Source organism: Aythya fuligula, chromosome 3, assembly GCF_009819795.1.
Source record: "Aythya fuligula isolate bAytFul2 chromosome 3, bAytFul2.pri, whole genome shotgun sequence".
Taxonomy (NCBI): Eukaryota; Metazoa; Chordata; class Aves; order Anseriformes; family Anatidae; genus Aythya; species Aythya fuligula.
In genome coordinates, this window is record NC_045561.1 from 32,092,845 (window position 1) to 32,113,991 (window position 21,147).

Genomic DNA, 21,147 nt, shown 5'->3' on the forward strand with positions numbered 1-21,147 from the left:
TTGAAGGTTTTTAAGTGACTGTAAGGAAGTATATTAATATATGTGTGTGTATATATATATGTATAGCTTTTTTAAACTTTGAGCTCAGAACTAGTATTTTCGGCTATTGATACTTCCTCACCCTTTTCTCTGCCTGAGCTATTTATTACTTAAACAAAGGCTGACAGCAAAGCTCAGTCTATAATATGTAAATCCTTGTGGAGAAACGGTGCCAAAAAACTGTGAAAAAATGGGTCCAGGCAGCTGCGTCACAAGGTTTGACCACTTCGGGCTGGGGTGCCAGGAGATTTGAGACAGATGTTTTCAGACATGCCGCATGCCTAAAACATTTCCAGGGGTCGAGCTACAAATAGTGACTTAATAAGTGCAGAAACAGGAAAAGTATGCAGGAGGACACAAGAGTTTATTCACCCCTAGGTGCACAGCCAGCCTCTTTACATTACATCTGCCTGTCAGGGTTGGCTATTTAAGCTGTCATGCCCTTGGTATTGCTCTTTGTCTGACTGTGAATAAAGTGCAGCATTGTGATTACTAATCCCACTCCAGTGACTTGACTTTAAATGTGGTTTTGGAGCGTATCCCGGAGCTCTGTTTGCTAAGCTTCCTACTCCTGTTTCAGAGACACCACTGGAGATCTATGAGAGAGAGCACTGCAGACTGCCCTCCTCCTGGAGACCTGTCGCCTTTTTTCCCCCCCCCCCGCCTTTTTTTTTTTTTTTTTTTTCAAAACTTTTTGAAGGAAATCAATGGATACCAAAGTGTTCTGTTTATTTTTCTTTTTTTCTTTGCCTCCGCTGACAGTGGGAAATCACACTGGTCGCATCAAGGTGGTCTTTACACCCAGCATCTGCAAAGTGACTTGCACCAAGGGCAACTGTCAGAACAACTGTGAGAAGGGAAATACCACCACCCTCATCAGTGAGAATGGCCATGCTGCTGACACTCTGACAGCCACTAACTTCCGAGTAGGTAAGTACCCTGAAACTGTATTTGTCCTTAGCTGTCCTCTCTTGACTAACAGAGGGAGGAGATATTTTCTTATTAATACCAGTTGTGCATCTGCTGCTCTTTGTTTGGAGGGCTGTGCTGAGAAGGAACCATTGTATGTTAGACAAGCTTTCTGGTATCCTTCTGAAATTATCCCAAAAGTTCCTTTTGTGTTACAGAAAGGAAAAAAAAAAAAAATGAAAAAAAAAAAAAATCATTTGAGTTTTCAGCTGCAGGGCTACAGTTTGCTAAGCTGACGCTTTTGGTAAAATCAGTCCCTCAGAGGTTGTGTTGCTAAATAGAGGAAATGTCAGACTCCACAAAAAGTTCTGTGTTTCCTCCTCTTGTTTGTTGAATAGGTATCAAATGCACATAAAAACTTAGCTAACACAATGAATGTCTTCAAAAAATTGTTCAAGAGTTCCTTAAGACTGCAGAAAAAATAAAAAAGAAGGTTATAATTTCTTCTTTACTGCTGGGAATAAGTCAGATTTCATATTTGCCATTTTTAAAAATTAAGCAAATATTAGGTCCAGTTATTGAAGCTAGTAATTTCTCTGTTAGTGTCTAGTCTTTCTGTTTGCTCTATAAAGACTACCAACAGTATGCCAGTCTAAACCCTGTAACTGTTTGAGTGTACTAAAACAAACCCTGAAAGCTGGGTAGATGGATTAGCATATTTTAACTGTACAATTTACGATGTTCATAGGAATTTGTGTGCAAATATTAGTCTGGTAAGCTAAATGAAATTCAGATATATGGATGCATACTTAGACACTTTATTCTTAACTGCTTGTGAAAATAATTTTATCATAATCATGAAAATATCGTAAAATATCTGCAGAAAAAATAACTTTAAAAATTAATTATTTTGCCAATATGTACTCAAAGAATGCCAGATATGAACATTGTAATTTTAGTCTCCTTCTAGTATAAACATAATGTCAGGCAGTGCTGATGCTGGCCAATACTTCCCTTTTTAAAGTGCACTATATTTCAGGCTCTGAGGGGGAAAAAAGCTATTCCAAATTATTATTCTTTTCATCCAGACAGACGATACAAAGAGCAGTTCCCTTTCTTAAGACTCCTACTAGACTAGACTGGGGATGAAAGCTCCTGAAATGAATAACACATTCCTTGATAACATCCATATTTGTAATATATAAATGTTTTGGAGTAAAAATAATAATAAAAAAAAAAATCAAAAGGGCAATAGAGCACATTTTATTTATGCTTGTTTTGATGCATTAAAGAAGAAAAGTGTTTTTTTACAAAGGAATGGTAAATGAAATACTTTAAACTTGTGTTTACTGTTAATACAGTTGTTTTATTTTTTAACCAGTGTTTTGGCAAGAACTCCAGTTGAGTAAGTTTTTGGTTTAATTTTTCAGACTTCTGTGAAAGGATAGATAGGGTTATTTCCCCTTCTTTTCTTCCTTCCCCACGCTTCATATGACCTAATTTCTTACTGAAATTATGAAATGTTGAGAACGGGCGGTCATGTAATTTGTCTGCTATGTAAATCTGTGTTGTAACACGACCTTCCCTCAAATACAAACTTGGAGAGTGGAAATTGACCTGTAAAGGCACGTTCCACACCTTCCTTCCTGGCCTCAGGCCATGCAGGTTGTGATTCACTGTGTACAATAGCCTGCTAGAAGTATTCAACAAAAACAGTTCATAATAGTGTTTGATGGAAAGTTAAGGGAGCATTATGTTTAAAAATGTGTCAAAACAAGTCATGACACATCTAGTGGCATTTTTAATCTGTCTGTATCTATCTTTCATGTAGTCTTTAAAAGACTAGAAGTATTTACCACATCTCTGAACATCATGATTTTAACAGAAAATAAATAAGAAAGAGACCTGAACTGTGACTCCAAAGCTCTTCAGTTAAAAATGCTGAGTGAACTGAACTTCTTAATATTAGAAGAGGAGAGATCCCTCTCCTCTAGGTCAAGTTCTGTCATTGGAAACAGATTTTCAGAAGCTTTTGAATCAGGGTTTAAAATGTCAATTATTGAAATTATTTTAATGTCCTTTCTTCTCCTTTCTTTTAACTAGTATCTCATTAGCTCAGACTTGTCCTGATCAAGATGTCTTGTGATACATAAAGCAGAAGTAATTTGGGTCTTATGAGATCATTTATTTTTATTATATTTTTTAACATCTGTGTTATGCTTTGTTGTGCTTTTTGCTTTCAAGACCCAGTTCTAAACTTGTTTACTTACTGTTTAACCAAAATGAATGGAAATTCTTCTTCTGAGCTTTTGACATTTTAAAAGTGCAACCATGAAAACAGAAGGTTGTGTCAGAAAATGCATACTTAAAGCAGTGAGCAGCACGGTTTCAGTAGTTCTTTTAAAGTATTTCTTCTTCCTGAACTCAGAAAAGATAAGTTCACATGCCCTATTTGGAAAACTAACTCCTATTACTAATAATAGACATCTCCTTTGAATGGGAAATTAGGAAACAGCTTTAGATAGTTAGATTGTTGTTAGGTCAAAATGCATTTCCTTACCAGGAGCAGCTCTCTAGCACAAAAGATTTAATTCAGATTCTCTGATGACAGATTGCAGTTAGCTGTCATTTTGCTTGGTTCTTAAAATTCATTTTTTCTAATAGTGAACAGAGTAAAAATTCATGTTTAGCTTTTAAACTTTCTACTGAACTTATTTTTTTTATATATATATATTTTTGAAGAGAATAAGCTGCAATGCCTGCACTAAAGCTCCTGAAGTTTTTCCATGGGTTGTTTCAGATTCTTAATGCTTGCTCAGTTGGTCATTTCAGCTGAAACGTGGTACCAGTGAAGTCAGGGCAAGGAACAAATCCTGTTTCCTGAAAATTTTACTAGATATGGATAAACCATTAAAAATAAAAACCCACAAGAAGAAACAGATTGGGGAAAATGTAGCTTTTCAGGTAGTTGAGATTTTGCCTGTTTTCATAAATAGCTCTAGCATTTCAATTGAAGGTGATGAAAACTTGGTATTTAAATAGGAAGGATCTCCTTGATTGCCAGTATGCTTCAGTGAAACAGTTTTTTCTTTTATAGTTTCATTTTGTGAATGGGCTATGTTGCACAGTTAAACTAATCAACCTCCCATATTTCATTGGCTTGGAGAATGAAAGCATTTAATCTGACTGGAAACTTCTGCTGAATAGATGATCCTCGTTATTCTATTGGATTGGTGCATGTGAAGGTTGTATGGTATTTCAGTTCCGATATATCTACAGAGGCTTGTAAAACAGGGTCGGTATATGTGCATAGGAAAGGATGCATATAGAATAACATATGAGCTTCCTGTCTCATTCACTCTTGAAGTTACTCAGTGACGTGTCCTGTTTCTCCTCAAAATGATTCCACATTCCAAAATACCCTATTTTTGAAATGAATTTTCTCTCTGTAGGGAGTGGGAGGACAGTGACTAATTTCTAGCTGTAAAATGAAGCAGTAAGAAATTAGGAAATGCCCAAGCTAATGTTCTTCATACGCTTTAATTTTTGCCGTATTGTGCATATGTATTTAATTATAGGTTTACGTACTATTTTTTTTCCACAGTATCCTTACCTCTTTCACTGCATAGGAATGACAGAACTTAGTAAGGGAAGCAGTCATTTAATACTCTACGTTTTTATTCACTGTTCATTTGCAGCTCTGTGTCTCATTTCAAACAGTTCATTTAAGTTGTTATGAATGGGAAGTTAAAAAAGAATTACATGTTATATTCAGTGGAAGTGCGTATATTTCTGCAGAAATTTTGTGTCTGAGCACTTGGCAATATTTGTGTCAAAGAGGGAAATAACAGCACTCTGCAGGTGCAAACCATGAAGAGTTCAAGATTTTTTTTCCCCAAGACCATAAAAGATGTAGAAAGATGAGGACGTTGTGGCAGAGGTGGCGATAGCACTAGTGCTCTCCCCCTCCCCTTTAGGTCACCCTTTAAGTCTCTCTCTCTCCTTTTAACATTCCCTTCCTCTCTTCTGATCCCTTTTCGTCCCTTTATAATTGTCAAGATGAAAATGTGTCTGGTCCTTTGTATTTTGGAGACACTTCAATCATAACTATTAGGACTCTCAGCATGGATCACAGCGATCTGCATCTCCTGTGCCCTATTGCAATAATGCTCGAATGATATTGACTCTCAAATTTTGTCACCTTCCCTACTAGAATTGTATATCAAAGATTTTTCCTGTTCTACTGTGTTGAATCTGTACAAATGTTTTTGAATAGTTGAGGTTGTCCAGAAGTTTCCAATTATGTACAGACAGAAACTTCCAAGAAGAAGCATAAACATTTTACTCAAATTTTATTTGGTCTACTGTTGAAAGTAATGAAAGAAAATTTGCCCAATATATTTTAAAACAATAAGTTATTTGAAGGTAGTTTGGTAAAGAAGGTCACTATGTAATTATTATTCTAAGAGGATTTCCTATCTAGGAAACACACTAGGGAGCATAATTACTCAGAATTTTAAAAAGGTAAAGCAGTTATTGTTTTATGAAAAGTTGATTGGATTTCTGAATTTATGATCATTAATTTCTATTGATTCTTTAGAAGTTAACGTGCATCTCCTTATTCAAGCACTTTTGGTCTTATAAAAAACGTTGGAAACTTCATAGTGTAAGTTAGAAAAGGTGATGCTCTGTAAGCATGCCAACAAATTATCAGCTATAGTTGGTGTATGACAGGAGATCCAAGTATGAAATGAATGGTATTTAACTTCTTTTTTTTAAGGGAATTGATTTTGAACTCAATGTTGGTGTAACCAGGTTTCATTGGTAAAAAAAAAAAAAAAAAAAAAAAAAAAAACAGGATGCAAGCTGTACTTTTTCTTGTTGCCATTTGTTGTGTAATAAAGCCGTTTCTCTGCTCAGTGTGTTACATACCAGCCTACTACATTTAACAGGTACTGTGAGGCTATGATATCTGAGGAAGATTCATCAATATTGATTGGCATTAAAAAGCGTTTATTGTAAATAATATTGGAGGGGAAAATTGATGACATGATGACATGTAAAGGCTTGTGTGCCAGGAAAGGCAGATTGAAAGACCAATGGCTTGTAGCAGCATTTGCATTGATTTGAGAGAATTTACAATCTCTTCTGACAGCTTGTGAGGTGTTCACTGTTCAATTTTCTACCTATTGTAGTTTCATGTTTATCTTACTGTTCTATTATACTGGGATTAGAGGTGCTAGAATGGCAACATTTTAGAAGAGATGCTTTTTTTTCTGTTATGAAGTGGTATCTACTATTCAGTGAACGGTGTCACCTTGGGTTGATGACCCATATCTGATCTATGAGGTTTGTCCCCCAGCAAATCACTATCCCAGTGGCTTCAGCTGAGACTTAGCAGATGTAGATGTAGCTTCTCAAATGGCGGATTTAAAATAATTGATAACAAATGTCATGCAAGGTTTTCTGAATTCCTTTTAGTAACATAGCGATGAGAATTGATTTTTTTTAAATGCTTTGGTTTTGTATTTGATTACATTCCATCAGATATCGTAATTGATGAGGAGGTCATCTCTGGAATAGGTGCTTAGCTCAAGAACGGTTCAGTAATTCACGGTCTGGTTTTGGTATTGTATTCTCCATGGGGAAGAGCGAAGTGTTACTTTGAAATTTCCTTGGTTATTGCACTTGAGCTTTCCATAATATCATGCTTTTCTGAAGTAGATATGATGTAAGAACTTAGCTATTCCCCCTGCATTATCAGTTCGTCTTGTTACTCTCTGTAGAGTGGCTACCTTGTAGCCTTATTTGGTAAAAGCTTTGTTTCTACTGTTCCTGCAATAATTATCATTTCTGGACTGTCAGGCTTTATTGTTTTATGCTCTTTTTGCTGCCAGATGAAATATTTTTTTTCTTTTAACAGACACTGGCAGACACTTGAAAAGTTCAGAATTCTTGGATAACTTGGTTTAAAGATTAGCTTTGAAATTCTCTGCAACAGTAATCGAGCAAGTTGGTCAGCCTGTCAGAGCTGCTCTTGCATTCTCTTTCAGGATCAAGACATCAGAGTTTTTATTCACTGCTTTAGCTGGTAATTTGAAATATAATCTGTATAATGACAGCCATACTTAGAATATTTATTCATGCAGCAGCATTGTAACAGCTGTAGCAAAGTGTAGCCAAGTATTTATCCTCAGACACTGGACCAAGTAGGTAAAATAGAAAGACAGACAGATAATGGTGGAACTATTTTGTGAATTGTTTACATCCTCTGCCTTATAAAAGATGCTATAAAAAAAAGGTATTTCCCAGTTTGCAGAGCCAAAGCAAAACATCTGCAAGTTGATTCTGGGAGGAACCACTTACGAGCATCAATTTAACAGGTATTAATTTTTCCAACCTCTGTTTGTTCTACAGTGTAAACTTGAGCAGACAAGAGAATGAATTCATTTACTTACATTCCAGGTAGTGTAGTGCAGGCTTGCCGAATCTGAACCACTAGTAGACTTTTAAGTTCTAGTCTGTAATGCAAAAGTACCATTGCAGTTTGGTCAGTGGGTTTTAAGGCAATTTTTGGCCACCTATGCTCAAATTACAAAGAGAAATGCTATCTCAAGGGCTTTGTTGTTGTTGATAACCACATCTGCTCAGAAGGAATGCTTTATTTCCCCCATATATTTATCAGTACTTGTCATCAACAAATAGCTCTGATATCTACCATACAGTTTACAGCATCTGTGAGCTCTTTCTTCATAATCTTAAACTAATTACTCAAATTTGATGTCTTCCCCTCTGATTCTAACAGAAGCCAGACGCTAATTTAAAGAAAATATATTGTTCAGCCAGATGATTCTAATGAGGTTGAACTTAGACAAGCCTGCTAGCAACCCGTTTCCACTCCCTTGCTCACCTTCAGGACTTCAGGCCATCACTGTGAAGCACAAGGCCATCTGCTTTCAAAGCACTCACCAAACTGTATATTATAGAGAACACAGTTTTTTGGATGTGCAGTCATAGGAAAAACCACAAATGGAAATGGTACAAAATCCACACCTGCAGCCATTCAAAAACACATGGAGTATGTTTCCCTCAAAGTTAAAGCAAAACAGAACACAAAGTTAAAACGCATAATGCTTTATTTTACTGTATATGGTTTTAATTTATAGGGATTAGTTTATGTACATCTGACTTGAAGTACTGTAAAAAGAGAACTAAGAGTGCATTTATTTGAATGATTACATTGTTGCATATCCAAATAAACACACTACCTTGTACAGCTATAATTTTGTTATTGCTAAACCAAATGTCTTTGCACATACCTCACTGAAGATCAAGTATATGCCAACTCTGGCTTAAAAAAAAAAAGAAGTTCCCTGTGAATTATGCAAGCAGAGAAGAGTCTGACAGACTTCTCTCCTGGTAAAAATGTGCTGTGTATTGTGGATGGTTTCTTGTTTTTAATCAGGTGGGTTTGTATTTAATGTGTCCTTTTGGATATGACACCATCAGAAGGAAACAAGCAGTTATCACTGCTCTTTAGTGATCACAGTCCTTCTCCATTCAGCCTCTTTCCACCATCTTTTGTGTTTGTTCTCCTCCAGATAATTCCCCTGTCTCTGCTCAGCGTAGTATAATTTACACCTACCCATTGCTACCTATAATTAGCTCTTAGGTTTGAGTAGCACTCTGCAACTGAGAGGCCTAGTTTGTAGCACAGATGCGCAGAGAGTTCTTCATCTCTCTTTGGGAACATGAAATACATCTTCACTGCGCACACGTTTAAATTCCTTGAGATTGGTATCTGTCTAAAAAAGTCTGAACTGTGCAAAGGGAACTGGGAACTTTCAGGCAGGCATTTAAAAATGTGAATCAAATTGAAGTCCATGGGAATTTCCAACTTGTTTTAAGTAAACCTCTTATGGAGTCTTAAGGTCAGGTCAATGAATAGAATGAAAATGGGTGTTTGCTTCTCACACAGGAAGGGGTTTGAGCTTCACGAAGCCCAGTCACAGAGAACATTCTCATCTGTATCTTATTCAGCCAAATATTTTGTTAATATGTCACGTTGATTATATTTTAGTTTAACTTAAAGATGATAAGCTGAACTATGAATTTAAATTTGTATTTGACATTATTCAGATACTTCAAGTTCAGGGAAACATGCAGCAACTTTTCATTTCATAATTCAGGAATTTAGGTTCTCCAACTCCTCCCTGAGAGGGATTATCTCTGTCCATAGATTGAATAGGGCAGTGGCCTCCAAACTTTTTTTTCTTTTTTGTTCTGATAGGCGTGTGCCATCAAAACTGTTGAGCATGCTTCCCCAATATACATTCTTTTTATTTATAATTTACATGCCTGTGCTACTGTACTAATATATTATGTGCATTATAAAGCACACAGAAATGGAAATTAAGAAAGTGATAAGATTTTAAAAACAGTGTTAGTTTTATCTTTATTGATGGTAGGGAAAAAGAACATTTTCTTCCAGCACCTCCATGCATTGTCTTCTATACCTTGTGGGGTTTGTGCACCCCAGTCTGGAAACCACTGTTGCAAGGAACCAAACGAGACCAGCTCTATAACACAGCTCTGGTGTTAGTCTCCTGCAGTCAGTATGTGTCCACTGTGTCTGTTTTACTTATTGGTGATTATATTAAATTCAGCCTGTTATGTCAGATGTTATATATCTAGGTGCTGAAACACCATTTTTCTATATAATTAGAAGATACTTGGGTCCAAGAATGCCTGTTGTGGCAGTTGGGGCAGAGGGATTTTTCGTACTTGCAGGCATTTTAGTGCACTCTGGATCCTTACAGTAGTGGCATGAAGCTTGGTGAGGGGGCTGCATACAGCTCAGGAGATTGAGGTGCACGTTTCATTCCTTGGGACTGTAAGTGACCAGTCAGTGCTGACTGTATTCAGGATTGTGCAGCTTGTGCAGTAATTTATACAACTCTTACATGTGGTTAAAAGAACCACAATGATAAGTGTTGACGGTAAATGGGTCTTAGTCCAACTACTTTCTCTGCAGAGCAACTTTCAGCCTTCCTACTCGTTAGCACTGCCTCTGCTCCTTTTCTCCTTCGGAACTCCAGGATTTGAGTCTCTTGCTTTTCACTGGTCTCCTATGACCTAATTTATTACTCAAGCTCTGAATAATATCCTTCCCAATATTCTCATATTGTGTCACCTCCTCAAGGTCAACTCCCTAGAAAACTTTCCAATTTTTTGTGATGTAGACAGTGCCAGAAAATCTTAGATAGTTTATGTTTTTTTAACTAGTCCAGGAAGGTCTGGATTATGAGCTATTATTTTATGTTAATGGGTATCCACTTGAAAGAGCCTATTCCTACTTTTTTCTTCTTATAAACTTTTTCACACAAAAATGAGCACTATAGTAATGTTACGGTAATTGTAGAGCAGTCTCCTGACATTAGAAATATGTTTATTTGCTTTTTAATGACTGCATTTTGTGTGGCTTTTCTTTTTTCTGTTCAAAACTTAAAGTTGTCTTGTGGTGTGGGGTGCAGTAGATCAGTGCTCCTAGACCTTTGGATTAAGGTTGGGGGTTCACCCCACTCACCAAGCTGTATGGAGTCAGGACACTGGGTCAGGACACACCTGTATGACAGATTGTCCCACCGGTGACCTGAATAGCCTTCTGGTTGAGCCTCTCTTCACAGACCAGAGTGGGAAATCTCAGGTATAAACACGCCTTACTTAGTTGGCTCAGAAAGGCACAGAAGGTCAAATGGGATGGATCTCAGCTTACATATCTATTGCTCAGTTGCCAGAAATTGTAATGAAGCCGACATCCCTGGCTAGTGTCAGCTCTACTACTTCTGTGGTCTTCGGAGCCGTTGCATAACAGAGGTGTGGCCACATAGCTTAAATGCTTCTCAGGACATTTTTCCATTCTGTCTGATAGTATCCAAGTAGCTTGATGTCTAAGAGTAGCTCCATTCTCTGCCTTGCCCTACTGTCTGTTACTTTTTTTTTTCTCCGAAAGTACAGTACATCTTTTAGAAACAGCCTAATATTCTATTATCAGAGCAGAGGATCCATTCAGTGACATCAACAGGTTGTACCAGTGCAGAAGCACTAACAGCTTAGTGCCATTATGGTGCAGTAACTCATTAATCTTGTAGTGCTTCAAGGTGGCTATGGATGCTCAGCTGGCACTAGAAGGGAAGAATGCATGCTGGTAGGATCCCTGTAGCAATGAAGATGCCTGTTAGATATCTGTCCTGTTGAAATCTTGCTCAGTTTATTGAAAACAGGTGTATTTAGATTAACTAATACACGTTATATTATTCATGCTCAGGCACACATACACTCTACAGACTAGCAAGAGCCTTAAAAGTACGGGGAACATAGGAACCATTAGTTTTCATCAGACACAGAGTATGCTAGTTTCAGTATTCTCTTTGACAATGGTAATTTATTCTGGACTGCTTAAAATGATACCCATGAAATCTTTATATTGCAACATACCATTTTGCAATATATATATATATACACATCTGTATTCTGCAGGAAAGTTTTAAGAATTATGGTTTTAAACCATGTTGCTAACTTGCTATGTTTTCAAGCCTGGCTTCACTAGAGATTTTAGTTCAGTTGCATGTCTTGAACAAAAAAGGAAAATTCATACCAGTATATTGTAGAAATCTGAAGAAATGACTAGAGTACCTCGTCTGTATCTGTTGGCATCTTTATCAAAGGTCTGATACTGGCCATTTGCAATGCATTAATTCCCGATAAACAGCAACTCATGTTTTTTCCTTAGTACCCAGATTCTAGGCATAATGTCTGTGTCATATTCAACATATCAGCATCAGTGCTAATAAAATCAATAGATTCTACAAATGTAATCAGGATAGGAGTAAGTTATCCCTTAACACTCTATCCACTTCCCTCCAAAAATAGTGTCTGAGTCATCTCAGATGTTGAAAATATTGGAAGCAGATTTAGCAAAGAGTGACTGTGAGCATCATGCATGTTAGTGAGCCAGAATCCTCCTGTCAATTATTTCTCAAGTACCATTTTTGCTATGCCCTTTTCATGTTTGGTAACCAGAACTTTAGACCATTTTCCATGACAGAGCATGCCTTTAATTTTTCTGATAGCATTTGAATAATCTAATACTATTTTCAATCCATCCTATTTCTTCCACACTGTGATAGCATTGTGGGGAGCTGTTGGTCAGATGGTGCTCATTTCAGTCACCTACACACAGGCCCCTGATGAGATTTGACATGCCTCAGGGTAGCAGACTCCTCATCCCATAATCTTGGAGGTGATACAGGTCCTATGAGAGAGTCAACTTTTGGACCCACATCAAGGGATGGTTGAACACCTGGGTGCACAACTGTTGCCTCTTGGTTTGCTTTGTGTATATATCTTCACCAAGTCACTAACATCCAGCTTTTCTGCATGAGTTTTTCATAGTACTTGGTTTAAAACTGTGGAAGACCTGTCAGTCATACAGTGAAATTATATTGTGTGTTAGTTTTAGGTTTCTTCATGATGATGATGCTCACTCAACATATGTTTATTTCTCTAAAATGTTTTGCTGCCTTGTCCTTCATGATCTACAACTCCCTCCTCAGTTTTCAGTGACAGGATCTCCTGATATGTGACAATGTAGTCTCCATTGAAGAATGACAGATAGTCCACTACTGTTATGCTTGTTATGCTTTTATAATGAAAAATGGACACACAGTGGGACTCAGCTTATAGACTTAGACAGCCTAAATGTCAGCATCCACATGTGAGGTGCATGATGAAACTTTCATTACCATCAATGGAGGTTTGGGGGCCGTTGTCAGAGAGTTTGTAAGACAGCTGGGCCAAGCATGCTCTGTGGGAGCAGCCTCTCTGGAATTCATGAGATTGTTCATGTCAGTAAGCAATCCCACAAAATAGTAGAAAGAACTAAGGCAACACCTAATGGACTCTGATCCTTGAATAGGATCTCAATGCTTTTCATTTCCAATAACGATAGCGTCCCTCCCCTTTTTTCATACATAGAAACTTCTGGTATATACCTAATTTGTTACACATACTGCACCTTGTTTAAAGTGAGTTTACACAACCACTAAGTGATGCTAATTGTTAGACAGCCATTCAGCAGCTCACAGAAAGCTCAATTACTCCTGGAGATAATGATCATCCCAGAAGCTGAGCCTGCACTTCCCAACTGAGAAAATGGATTTTAAATGGAGAGTTTGCTGTTGGGAGATAGAAATGCATAAAATGCCTGAAGATATAGGTAAATCTGATTTTGTGAAATTTTCTTCCACTTGCTTTCCTTGGTAATTGCCATGCAGTGCTGCATTAAGTAGCATCATAGATATTCCTCTAATAAGGCTTTAATACACTGCATGATTTATTAAATCTTAATGCTGATAGTGGTACATGGAGGTGTTTGGAAAGATATAGGAAAGTACAATTTAATTTAAAGAAATGTTTCTTATTTAAATATTTCTTATTTTTTTTCTGTATATTTTAAATGTATTATTGTGGATCTGTAGTAGAATTTAAAAGATCCAACCATTATAGTTCTTGGTTGTGGAACTAAGTTTTCATTGCAAGGAAAATGGAGGTTTGTCTGTGAAAGAATGTAGAAAGTTTATTTTGTAGAATGGTATGACTGCAGCCTGAAAATTGTCATGTCTGCAACAGCGACATACATGTAGTGTATCTGTAAGGTTTTTCTTCACCAATGTAAACGCTCAGCAGTTTTAAAATCTCTAGCCAAAGGCATCATGGCAGCTATTGAGCTTCCTTACTGCAATGTCTTTTTTTTTTTTTTTTTTTTTTTTTTTTTTTTTTTTTTTTTTAAGTATGTGCAATGTGGCATTTCATGGAGTAGAGAGAATGACAGAAAGAGAAGGCTGTTTGGGAGCTTGTTTATTTTATCTGTTGAGCAGACAAATCCTTCCAAAGCAAGAGCAATTCCCCAGGATCCTTGGCAGCATAATACTTTAAAATCTAAAATCATGCCTGTCCAGGCGTCTTAAGCAACTACTACTTGTTATTAGCCACTCACAGCTCTATCAACTTCACAAGACTAGACTGAAGCTAAGCACAGTGCTTTGAATTCAACCCTCAAAGATTCTGGGGTGTTTTGGAGGCAGCCTGCTGCTTTGGTCTTCCTAACAGGAAGGAATTTGGTTGCAGCTGGTTTAGAGGGAAGTAAAGACAGTTGTCCTTACTGAGTGATTCATTTTTTCTCAAGATTTCCCTATTAGTCAAGTATATCCTTTGAATCTAATGTTTGCTTACGTCTTTAATGTTAACAATCTTGAAATGTCATGTGTACTTAGCAATAAACCAATGAAAAGACCCTGCTAATTAGCTTAGCATTAATATTATTTTGTGTGAGGGGGGCATGTTAATAGTATGGGAATGGATATCATTCCTGAGCTATGTCATCATTAATAGTGCAAATGTAAGATAATAATTTTACGTGCTGAAAATAACATTTATATACAGAAAAGATTGGTTTGGGAAATGCTGAACTTCATGACTGTTCTTTGTGGCTAACTTGATTTTCTTTGAGAGACTCTTTTTTCTGAACGTGCCTGATCCAGACAGGAATAACACCACAAAGCTTGTTTATTTTGGCAATAATTTGGTTTCCTTGTCTGGATAAACTGCAGTACTTAAGACCCTATTCCCAACTGGTGCTGTGTTAGTTTCTGAAACATCCCTTTGTGATAATAGTTGAAAGATAAAAGACTGATCTACAGAGGCTGTAAATAGATTAATTCTTAAAAAGTCAGTGATCAAATTAATTCACGATAGCTGAGAACCCATCTTAATGGCTGCCTATTTTTGCTTATGCAGGTAAGTTTGAAGTAGGTTGCTGTTTTTTGTTTTTCCATCCAGTGTTGCAGATCTTAACTTTCTTTCCAGAAGAAGCTTCTGAAGTGCCTTCAGTAGTACATTCAGCTTTTTAGGTCAATTTCTGTTCTTGCATTGCAGCATTCAGAGTAAAAATTTATTTGATAAGGTTCTTATTAGAATTTTCACACATCTGTTATAATAGGCAATATGAAGATGACAGGATAAGGGAGCACATTCAATATAGTTTCTCTATCGTTATCTGGCCAAGTCTGGCGTAAAGGAACATGCTATCTTGTAACATTCCTCTTGTAAACATTTTTAGTTGATTTATTTCTCTCTCAGTAAATGTAAATGTTAAAATGCAGCAGTCACTTCAGTGAGTGCATGTAGCTTCTTGTACAAAGATTAAAAATTGATGGGATTTTACATGTGGAGGAACACATGTAACAAATTTGAATGTAGTTTGTTGACAATAATTATAACTACACAAGTTCAGAATAAGGAGAATAAAAGTCCTGGGAGTATATAAACTAGATTTTGGTGTTCTTATTCACAAATGGTATCCAGGAAGTCTGATAAAAAAAAAAAAAAAAAAAAAAAAAACAGATTGTGATATAAAGAAACTTACTTCAGCAGGGACATTCTTGGAAGTAAGCCCTCTACCTACACTACTTTATTTTCTATTAGTCCTCCTAGTTTACAATTAGTCATTGTAAACATCTTGCATGTTTAAAGCTATGCCATTTCAGGGGAATCTACATTTGTGTAAGCTTATATCTAACTAAACTACTAATGAGCTAATTCAAGTTATTTACTACAGAGATTTCTATGTGACAACTCTCATTATATTTCTTTTACTTAACTGAGGAAGCCTGCACTGTCATACTACCCACATTTCATGCACTGATTTTCCTGGAACATTCTGATTTTGAAATATGCTTTCAAAAAAGCATAACTGCATGTTATTATGCAAATTATAGTATATTAATCTACTTTATCCTTAGGTCATTGAATATAGTCTTATTTATAAACAACAAAGGGAAACAGAGGAGACCCTCAAAAACAGTTTTCATTGCCTTGTCATTGCTTGATTAATAGTGATTTCATTAAAAAGTCCTGTGACAGGGAGAATTCACCCCTCACATGACACTCATTTGTCACTTATCCTGACTCCTCTCTCAGCAGTAGCAGAAGAGTTGGGGCTCAACCCACCCATCACCAATTCTACAGGTTTGCTTATGTCCACCACCAAATCTGGTGCTGGCGTCACTATTTCAGTGAATTGTGGTGGTGCTTTACTAGGGAATTCTGGGGGGGTGTAAAGAGGCTATTCATGTGAGCAGGACATCAATTCCCCTTTTCTCAATGATGAGCGGGAAAGAGTGTTTTTCACCTGCTGCTGGATCCCCAGCCATCAGTGCTTCTTTTGTGTTGTTTTTTTTTTTTTTTAGTTTCTGCACTTAGGTCTGGAGTGATTGCACAGAACTTTATATAAGACATCAGCATCTGGACTTTTTCCTAAGCACCATGTTGCAAGAATATAATTTTATATGGTAGTGCTTCCCTTCAGTGAATATAATGACTTCTTTCCTATAAAAACTTGCTTGGAAGATCTGTGTACTAGTTCTTTTACTTTTTGTATGCTTAGTTAACATCAGGGAAGAAAGATGCATGAACTGCTGTGAGATGTGTAGTGTAATGTTGGATAGCTTTGTAGTACTCAGACAAAATTAATCTACTAATTCATGGAAATACTGTGACCTAATGAGCAGTATTAAAGTTCTCCTTGGAGAGCCTGTTGATGTAATTGAATAGTGCTTACACTTAAACAGTTGATAGCGTGTAAGTAGAAAAGACAGAGTTGAGAGGGAAAGTGAGAGAGAGACTTGCGTGTTCCCTGAAATGCATATGAAAAGGAATTTGGAAAGCTAGATGAGGAACATTTCAAAAGTTATCTTCATTTTCTTCAACACTTTGGTTACAGGAAGGGAGTTGTCATACATCCTCAGGGTTCGTTTGGGTAAGTATGGGCTATTTTCTAAGGATTAGGAGGATTTAGGTCCTTGGAATTTGTTTTGTTACACATTATTTTGATTAAACAAAAACATTCAGACTTGATTAAATTAGTTTATTTGGAGCTGTTCAAGGTCGTCTGAGTATCCTGAAAACAAATTAAGTGATGTAATTACAGTTGCAAATGGAGTATCAGTGGTTTCATAGTTTCTTTGTTCATGATTCCAGGCCCTGTTCTTGTGTTTCCAATCCATAGCCATGGCAACTTTATCAGGATTCGTGTTGCAAAGTTTCTCCTTTTTCTCTGCATCCAGCCTTTCAGAGACTCTATATGGGGCATCTCAATATGGCACCACACCAAACTCTGCCAAATGTGGGTAATCAAGGCCTTGGGATACCAGAAAAATCAAAGCTTGTTATTATCAATTAATTGCTCAAGAATGAGGAGAAAACTTAAAATGTTTGTAGCTCCTTAAACCAGTCTCCATATCTCTAGAGGGTGGGTGTTCATTTGTATAAACAAACAGTTAAATTTGTTCATTCGAAAGTTGGCAGATCCTTAATACACAGTTGATAGATTTGGCTTACAAGTGTTCACTTGTGTAAAGTGAAGAATCTGTTACCTTTCATAGGTCCATTAATGCTTATTGTTTTGTTTGTAAGATACCCACATGCGAACTGAAATTTCTTGTTGTCTTTTGCGTCTCCATGTTTTTTATCAGGCTTCAGGCAGCTATTTCACACCATTATGGATGTTGTTACCACACATACACACTTCAGAGGAGAAGAGGAGCAACCCAATGAAAATCTGGCTCCAATGGGCCTTCTGTCTGAGTGCCAGTTGTTAACATATGTGCACGAACAGCATATTCTAATGGTTTCTCCCAGCACCTGGCCTGTGTTTTGCTTAGAATGTCCTCTATGCCTGCTGGCAGTGTTGACCTGTTCTGTTTAAGTTCTTTAAGCTCAATGACTAAAAGCAAAATTTTTTTTCAGAAGTTGAGCTGTTCAAACATCCATTGGCTTTGAATCCAGTTCCTGTCTTAAGTGGTCCTTTCCCCAAGGCTCTTTGCTCTTTGTTGACCTGTGATTCCCAGAGCCTTGTCAAAGAAAAGTAGCATTTTCTCTCTCCGCCTTTTCGGAGGCTTACTCCCTTGTATCTTCCTACTCGGTATGTTTAGCACAACCCTTTGCTTTGAAGCAAAGCTTTTGGTGCCACTTTGGGAGAGGAGCACTTGGTCAGGGAGGGGTACCCAGCTGCACTGCCTTCCAAAAACCAACTGCTTTACAGGAATGGGAGCTCAGAAGAAAAAAAAAAATGGTTTTGGTGGAAATACCGAGTACATTTGTATTATTTAAAGGCTGTATTCCATGTTACCTTGTTGCCTCAGGGCTAGGAAGAGAGGGAAGAAAGTCAATGGGTTAGGCTTTTTAAAGGCTTCCTCAGTGAGACCCTTTCTGTTTGCCTCTTTTTTTTTTAACCATACTTCTTTCAAATGCCAAATTGCTATCATCAGGATGCTACTTGACACTGTTTCATTGTGCAATGTTACTTTTGCAGGAAATCCAATAGCTTTCCCTGTTTGCTTTCAGCCTTGCTCAGACAGATTTTTACAAGCAGCTGAAGGTCTTTGTGCATTGTCACCAACGTGGTAAACCTGCTCATTTGTGGCAGTTCAGGGAGAAATGATGTGTGAGTGAGAGAGAGATCTTGATTTCATTACTGGCAGGATCAAACACCTTTCTTTTTGCTCTGAAGTAATGGCTGTTCTGCAAGGCCATCTTTCATAAGCCTGGATCAACAACAGCCTTCTCCTGGAGAGGATGGTCTTCTCAAGGTGACTAGGCCTCTCACTGCCAATTTGCAGTGCTGCAGCTTGAAGTACTTTTAGTTGGTTTATATGAAATGAAAATATGAGATAAGATGATAAAAATATTAAGCGTGCATTTGCAGAATAGAACGGAAAAATATTTTTGGTTGTTTACACTTGCATGCCAACCTATCTGGCAATGAGGCATGCACGTCCCACATCTTGTCAGGGCAACCTGATGGTGCTCTGCTCCGAGCCAGTCTGGCCACTGCGTTTCTGTAGCAATTCTCCTGGGCCAAGTGAATTACACAGCTGGGTTGGAGCTCCATGGGCTGCTTTGTCTTCTTGCAACACTTAACACAGATTCTTTTTCCAATGCTGACATTTAACCATGTTAATAATGGCCATAGGCTGTGGCTGTGCAGAGACTGCACCACTTGGACTGTACTCCAAGCTCTAGGTTCCTAATTACCTTGCATTATCTCATTTTTATTGGAACTCAATATAAACTAAGCAATACCAATTCAGCAAATTGTCAGAATTACTGCAAAGTCTAGATTTTTAAAAAATATATAGTTTTATAACCAAAATCTTATCTTTAAACTGAGAACTGGTGAATAGATACTTTGTTATTTTTCTGAAAACAATGACCATAGTTTGTCTTTAATAGATGTTGCAGTATTTTTTCTGTTGCTTTTATATCATTTAATTCTTGAAAACATTGACAGCTTAGCTAGATTGTATTTGCTTATAAAGTCCCCCATCATATTTTTAGATTGTACCGAACCATGCCTATTACTATTTGTATACGAGTTAAGAAATATTTTTCATTTAATGTTGATAATTTTAATGTTTCATCTGATAATTTATATTGCTGTAAATGTGCAAGTAGTGACTAGCACAGAAGCAATAACCCTTCTCTTTATATTGGAGTTAAAGTATCTCTGAAATCACTTGAGTATAATTTTATTTTTACAGTTTTTGTAGGAATGTATTTCCTGTCTTCCTGAGGTGGTCCAAGATTTACAGAAATGGGAGGATGACTAAATAGGAATACCTGTACAAAAGCGTGAATAAGAGGCCCAGCCAGGCACAGCATTCATTTAGTGTCTTGTAACAGCATAACGAAATAAAATAGCTGGGATCTCTAAGAGAAGAATGTACTTGCTGTGTTTGTCATGGAGAGAAGATGTGAACCAGGCAGAGGTCACAAGGAGGGGAAGGGAAGTGGTTCTACCACAAGGCAATCAAAAGCGTGTGTCAGAGGGATAGTTGTTCCTCAGATGTCAGAAGAATAAAGGGCTCCGGCCCTTTTCCTTTCTTCCTCAACTGCTGTGTCAAATGTAGTTGGATAATATTAACTGTAATTACAGCTGAAGTAATTAACTAGATTTTTCTTTCTGTTTTCATTTCAGTTATTTGCCACCTTCCATGCATGAATGGAGGCCAGTGCAGTTCTAGAGATAAATGCCAGTGCCCTCCTAATTACACTGGTAAACTTTGTCAGATCCCTGTGCAGACTGCCAATACTCCAAAACTGTATCATCACCCACAACAGGTGAACAAAGCTGTAGGATCTCAAATTATCCACTCGACTCATACTTTACCACTGACAATGTCTGGACAACAAGGTGTAAAAGGTAACTTTTTTCTTGACTTTTTTTTTCATTCGGAATTGAGGTTATTTACTTTTCAATGTAGTAAAATTTAAATCTAATGTAAAACTAAATATGTAATCTATGTTTATATTTGTTATATCATTTGTTACAGTCCTTAAGTTAATTTTGTCGTCAGCTTTTCATGTAGGATGGCCATGATATGATTCAATTAAATAGAACAGTCTTTCCATGTAATGTAACAGTATCATAGAAAAAAAAAAAAAAAAAGGAGATTTTCCTACTGCTACATAAATGCTGTGAAGAAGTGTAGATGAAATGTTTTCCTCAGCCATGTTGTAGCCATGTTATAGTGTTAGTCCCTAAAGATGCCTAAAATTTTACCAACTTAAAAAAAAAAAAAAAAAAAAAGAAAAGAAAAAGAAAAAAAGAAAAAAAGAAAAAAAGAAAAAAAGTGGGGGTTGGAAAGGGAGAATAAGATAATATAGTTGTCTAAACAGTTAACAGAGCAGAAATTTATTTTTGTGGCTATTTGATTCCAGTTCAAATTATTTTAGACAAAATGGTGGACCATAAAAATATTCTTTACCCAGCAAAAACAGTCCTCTCTAATAGCCACGAAGGGCCTTACTTCTTCTGTGTCTTTTCCTTGTACATTTACCTGCAATAGAACTTAATTAGCAGAACTTAATTAATCTTCTCCCCTCAAGTATTCAACTGAGTTGCATGTTTTAAGGGCATTTTGTGCTTGCATGAAAAAGGGGTTTGAGGCTCATAAGCAGAAGTACACATTAAGTGACCAGAGGTTCTCAATCTATATAGTCAGACTTAAAACTGCAACTGTATTTAAAAACAGAAGTATATGAAAAAACATTTCCTCCCTTTTTATCTGCCAAATCCTG

At 36.9% G+C, this 21,147-nt stretch overlaps 1 protein-coding gene across 5 annotated transcripts in view; it reads left to right on the forward strand.

Moving 5' to 3' along the window:
- The window catches only part of LTBP1 (latent transforming growth factor beta binding protein 1), a 199,938-nt gene that overhangs the window by 67,787 nt on the left and 111,004 nt on the right, over nt 1–21,147 (forward strand). For 3 of the 5 annotated variants that reach the window (XM_032185002.1, XM_032185001.1, XM_032185003.1), the window contains exons 4-5: nt 802–969; nt 20,045–20,269. In XM_032185002.1, coding sequence (XP_032040893.1) covers nt 802–969; nt 20,045–20,269 — 393 coding nt within the window. Of the gene's footprint in view, nt 1–737; nt 970–20,044; nt 20,270–21,147 lie in introns of those variants that run through there. The other 2 variants (XM_032185004.1, XM_032185005.1) reach the window with 1 other exon arrangement.